Raw genomic sequence first — 5,556 nt, 5'->3', positions numbered from 1 at the left:
ATAGAAAAACCCCTCAAAAAAAAAAAAAAAAAAAAGAAAGAAAGAAAGAAAGAGAGAAAGGAAGAGAAAGAAAGTGGGGCAGGAAATTTGCCAGGTCCAGGATTCGAACCATAGTCAACCATGTGGGAGTCTAGTACCACAACCACTTCGCCACCTGCTGGCCCTTCACCTGGCAGATCTTAATAATCAATAATAAAACATTGGGGCTGGCAAGTGGCATGGTGGTTAAAGGCGCTGGACTCCCACATGGCCGACCACGGTTCAAGTCTCAGACCTGGTGGCTTGCTTTCTCACTTCCTCTCTCTCTCTCTGTCTCTCTCTGGTCAAACTGGAAAATAATAATGATAATAATAATAATAAATAAAGTTAAATAAAATAATTCTTTAAAAAAATAAAAAACATAGAAAAACAATAAAACATTAATGAATTTTGCATAGTCACTTATATATCATACTCTGTTCAAATTTATGAAATGGAATATAATTTCTAAAGTTACAGGCAGACTCCCTCAAACAGCTGTCATCACCAGAATCTAGCAGCACATAAAAAGCTCCCAGAAATTTTGATACTCTGCTGTAAGGCTGAAATAAAACATCTTTAATGTCCCTGTGAGGAAATTCTCAAAGAGGACAAAAAGATTGACTTCAAGAAAATGTAAGCAGTCCTAAGAGACATACAAAATCTTTCCTGAAGACTGCACAGAAGATGTTTTCAAGATGTATTCCCGAAGACTGGTACTCACTGGGTTAAGTGTTTCTTCGACAGAATGGTAAACCGTCCACCAGTCCGAAGTCCACTCCCAGGCGTTCCCCACTATGTTGTACAGGCCATAACCGTTAGGAGGAAAGGCATCAACCTGACAATAAAGACGGGGAGAGAAAATGTCAAAACTACTCATCTTGTTCAGAAAACTTCTTTGTACAGAAATTCACCAAGTGCCATAACTTCTGACTATCAATACTAATTTTCATTCCAAGTTATAATTTGGCCAACAGAAAAACAAAGAAAGAAGCCATTTCTTTGGTTCTGAAATCTCAAGGGGAGCTTAGAAACCTACAGAAAATTTAGAGTAAACGGTATGAAAGTCTGTGAAATTATTCCTATGGAGTGGCTAATACTCATCATAAATCCACATCTGACAGTGGGTATGTGTGTGCGGAGCAACAGAGAGTATAGAAAATATTTAGACTTTCAAAATCATTAATAGGACATCACACTAGCCCCAGTGTGAGTCCTGTCATGAAAGCTCGGTTCTGCTGGCCATATCTCTTTCAGCAGTGAGAGACCCCAACTCAGTTATGTCCTCTGCACCAGCTTCCTTCAACTCACAAGCTTATCTTTAAGCTTCAGTCATTATCAGGAAAACACTGAGGGGATTTGTTCTTAAAAAGAAAATGTAAACTTATTATCAACTGTATTTGTAATAGAAGGTTTGTAGTCTCTGGAATTGGGAGTCTAAGGAAAATGGTACATTACATTCTTCATCAAGGAATTATATACCACATTTCAAAGAAGGGTTGGCCAGTATGCTCCATAATATTGTCAAAGTGTGGAATTTTTATAAAAGGAAGAAGGGTAAGAGAAAATAAAATTTTAACTGAACAATAGTTAAATGCCGGGACCAGCAGTTAGTGTTAATGGCTATGTCGCTGGACTCCCATGTAGTCGACCGCGGTTCAAGTCCCGGACCTGGTAGCTTAAACTCACGCCAGGCACGTGTGCATGCGTGCCCAAGATCCCGAGAGGAGAATGGAGGAGAAGGGATTGCTGCGTGGCCATGACCCCTGGGGGGTGATTTCTCACTTTCTGTCTCTCTGTCTCTGTCTGTCTGGCGAGTGCACGTGCCCTATAGCAAAAACCTCTCCAAAAAAAAAAGTTAAATGCAGAGGCCATCCAGTGCTATCGTGGCTACAGTGGCTGTATCCCACGTAGCTTGACTGTGCAGTTAAAAAACACACCTGGCACGTGTGCACGCGTGATCAAAATCCTGAGAGACAAGGATGTGGCATACCCTTCCTCTCTTGAGAGTGTTTTCTCGCTTTCCCTCTCTCTCTCTCTGGGGAGCACATATACCCTCCTATACCAATGTGAAAAAGAAAGGAAAATGAAGAATAGCTTTACTAGTTTAGTGACTTAAAAATTTTCCCAATCTTTTCTTAATGAAAATTCTCCAACGTAAGGGAAAGTTTATCTTTACTCTTTTAAAAAAAAAAAAAATCAAGTTATCCTTGGTATCTTTTTTGTAAATGCATGCTTTTCCCATACAAATGAAATAAGACTGAAGAATGAATAAACTGAAATTCATTTCAGCGTGGCTTCAGATGGCTTCGCATCTATCCATGAATGTGGAAGCATCTGATACTGGGCACTTCAGCACTCGAGTGGAAAAAACTTCATCTGGATATGTTGGAAAGCTGAGACAGCTCCCACTCTGCGTTCACTATGGAAACAGCAGCGCTTACTCACTGATTCCCTCAGTAATTCCATGTATAGTGACTAAAGGCAAGGAGGGCTTCAATGACATGTAAGACTTCAGAGACTTTAATAAAAGAAAACAGAGAACACCAGGACCAGCAGTTAGCATAATAGCTATGTTGCTGGACTCCCATGTAGTCGACCGTGGTTCAAGTCCCAGACGCAGTGGCTTAAATTCATGCCAGGCACATGTGCGTGCATGCCAAGATCCCCGAGAGGAGAAGGGATTGCGGCGTGGCCATCCGCCTGGGGGGTGATTTCTCGCTTTCTGTCTCTCTGTCTTTCTCTGTCTGTCTGGCAAGTGCACAAGCCCTATAGCAAAAACCTCTCAAAAAAAAAAAAAAGAACACCAAAAATTAAAAATCCAATTTTCAAAGGTAGAGTGGGATGATTTGGATAAAGGAATAAAAGAAAACACCATTCAAGAGAGAGGAATTTCTGGTTGAAAGTATTTTTTTTTAAGAATTAATTTATTCATTCATTCATTCATTCATTCATTTTGACCAGAGAAGGACAGAGTGAGAGAGAAAAAAGGAAAGGAAGCAAGTAAGCCATGAGGTCCAGAATACAAATCACAGTCAGTCATGTGGGAGTCCGGCGCCCTTAACCACCATGCCATCTGCTGGGCCCTGATTGAAGGTATTCTCCCCAACAGGTTGAGCTGTCTGGGTGGACCTTAAAATAGGGGTTGGAGATTGAAAGGTAAAAGACAGAAAGGAGGAGAGGCCATGAGCATAATCTGTTTTTTAAGAATAAGGAGATGATCAGAAATGAGCAAGATAGAATAGCAGCTGGAAGGGGTAGAAAGGCAAAGAAGAAATCCATTTGTTTCAGGGCGAGAAGGGAAGAAGCCAGGGCTAGAGCACGAGTGATTAAATGGTGAAACAAACATTCTAGAGGAAAGGATTGTTCAGTCTTGTAGAAAACATGGCAGAGATGCTCTCAAATCAGACTGCCTAAGAATCTGTCTACTCACCCACACTTAGCCAGTGTTAGGCAAGCAATTTATCCTGTGCAGATGCCATCAGTCCATAAAATAGAAAAATATAGGGAACCAGCAGTTAGCGTAATGGCTATGTCGCTGGACTCCCACGTAGTCAACCACAGTTCGTGTCCCGGACCCGGTGACTTAGAACTCACGCTGGGCGCGTGTGCGTGCGTGCCCAAGATCCCGAGAGGAGAATGGAGGAGAAGGGATTGCGGCGTGACCATCCCCCCTGGGGGGTGATTTCTTGTTTTCTGTCTCTCTGTCTCTCTCTGTCTGTCTGGCGAGCACATGCGCCCTATAGCAAAAACCTCTCCAAAAAAGAAAGAAAAAAAGAAAAATATAATACTGTATCTACTCAAAGATTTGGTTTTTCTCGCTTTAAATAATTTGACATTTACTGAGATACAATTTGGAGATTAACACCCTCAAAATTACTATAGGGAGAACAGGCCTTCTTTAAGAGACAGCTCCATGGCTCCTGCAATCTAGCCATTTTGGGGGAAACGGAGAAATGAAGAGGTCCCACTGATAATTTGGCTCCAGCATACAAAACTCACATGATAGGAAGACCCCTTTCAGGCCTCCTGTCTCTGTATCTGTCTTTGTCTCTCTCTACCTCTGTCTCTGCCTTCTCTCTCTTTTTTTTTAATTTTTGCTTTTTAGAATTTTTTTAAGGTGAGGCATTTTTCTGGGCCTTTGGCCCCTCCTAGCCCTTTATCTTGTTAATAATTCCCTCTCCCCCTCCCAACCCAGGAGAGGTGGAAAGGTACAGAACAGGCCTTCTTCAAGAGACAGCTCCATGGCTCCTGCGATCTAGCCATTTCGTGTGGTGCTTGCACGTCATGCGGTTTGCTAATTTTGGGGTTTCATTGAAATTTTTTTTTGTTTTTGAGAGGTTTTTCGCTATAGGGCGCGTGCCCTCGCCAGACAGACAGAGAGAGACATAGAGACAGAAAGCGAGAAATCACCCCCCGGGGGGATGGTCACGCTGCAATCCCTTCTCCTCCAATCTCCTCTCGGGATCTTGGGCACGCACGCACACACGCCCGGCGTGAGTTTTAAGCCACCAGGTCCAGGACGCAAACCGCGGTCAAATACGTGGGAGTCCAGTGACATAGCCATTACGCTAACTGCTGGTTCCCATTGAAATTTTTTTAATATTACTTTTCTTTTAGTTTCACTTAAAAGGTTTTCTCTTGATTTTTTCCTTCTCTTTTTCTCTGTTTCTTGTCTGTTTTTTTGCTGTTGTTGCTATTGTTTCCCTCTCTCTGTTTCCTTTTCTACACACTCCTCGACCCTCAGATTGAACTTCCAAGTTTGGGAAGAAACAGACCATCCACCAGATGACTAGAAATTGCTGCAGGACCACAAGAAATATGGGGAAGCAGGAAAATACCTCTCCTCCAAGGGGAAAGGATAACTCCTCTTCATCCACACACAGTTCAATGGAAATCATGGAAATGTTTGATAAAGAATTCAGAACATTCATAATGGCAAAGCTAATAGAGATGGAAGAGAAGAGAGACAATGAACTGCTGAAGAGGAAGGAGAAAGAAGTTGAAGAGTTCCAGGAGGTGAGGAAATTCATGCAAGATCTAAAAGAGGAATTTCACACTTTACAAAAGAATCATCAGATGGAACTGTTAGAGATGAAGGCTATAATACAAGAAATCAAAATTTCTCTTGAAAGTATTAAAAGCAGACTGGATCATACAGAAAATAGAATCTCAGACGTAGAAGAGAAAATTGCTGGCTAGAAAATTCCACCATAAAGACTGAGAAAATGGCCCCAAAATTTGAGAATAATATATGAGAAATACTAGATAGAATTAAACGTCCAAACATCCGGATAATAGGCATCCCAGAAGGTGAAGAGACTCATAAGGGCATTGATAATCTATTCCAGGAAATCCTGCAAGAAAACTTTCCAAACCTGGAGAGGCACTCAAAGATTCAGTCCCAAGAAATACAGAGGACCCCAAATAGAATCAACCCAAGAAAATCTTCTCCAAGACACATTAAAGCCAGGTTGACCAAAACCACAGACAAAGACAAGATACTAAGATTGGCAAGAGAAAAACATCAAGTTACCT

The 5,556-nt window shown here is 41.6% G+C and overlaps 1 protein-coding gene across 3 annotated transcripts in view; it reads right to left on the bottom strand.

The window, feature by feature from the left end:
* Positions 1 to 5,556, bottom strand: part of SUMF1 (sulfatase modifying factor 1) — an 85,379-nt gene that overhangs the window by 36,557 nt on the left and 43,266 nt on the right. For all 3 annotated transcript variants that reach the window (XM_027775448.1, XM_027775449.1, XM_006157932.3), the window contains one exon: positions 743 to 856. In XM_027775448.1, coding sequence (XP_027631249.1) covers positions 743 to 856 — 114 coding nt within the window. The remainder of the gene's footprint in view (positions 1 to 742; positions 857 to 5,556) is intronic.

Source organism: Tupaia chinensis, unplaced genomic scaffold (genome assembly GCF_000334495.1).
Source record: "Tupaia chinensis unplaced genomic scaffold, TupChi_1.0 Scaffold000565_1, whole genome shotgun sequence".
In the NCBI taxonomy this organism is placed as follows: Eukaryota; Metazoa; Chordata; class Mammalia; order Scandentia; family Tupaiidae; genus Tupaia; species Tupaia belangeri.
Note: the sequence above shows the minus strand (reverse complement) of the source record. Positions and strands in the feature narration are given on the sequence as shown.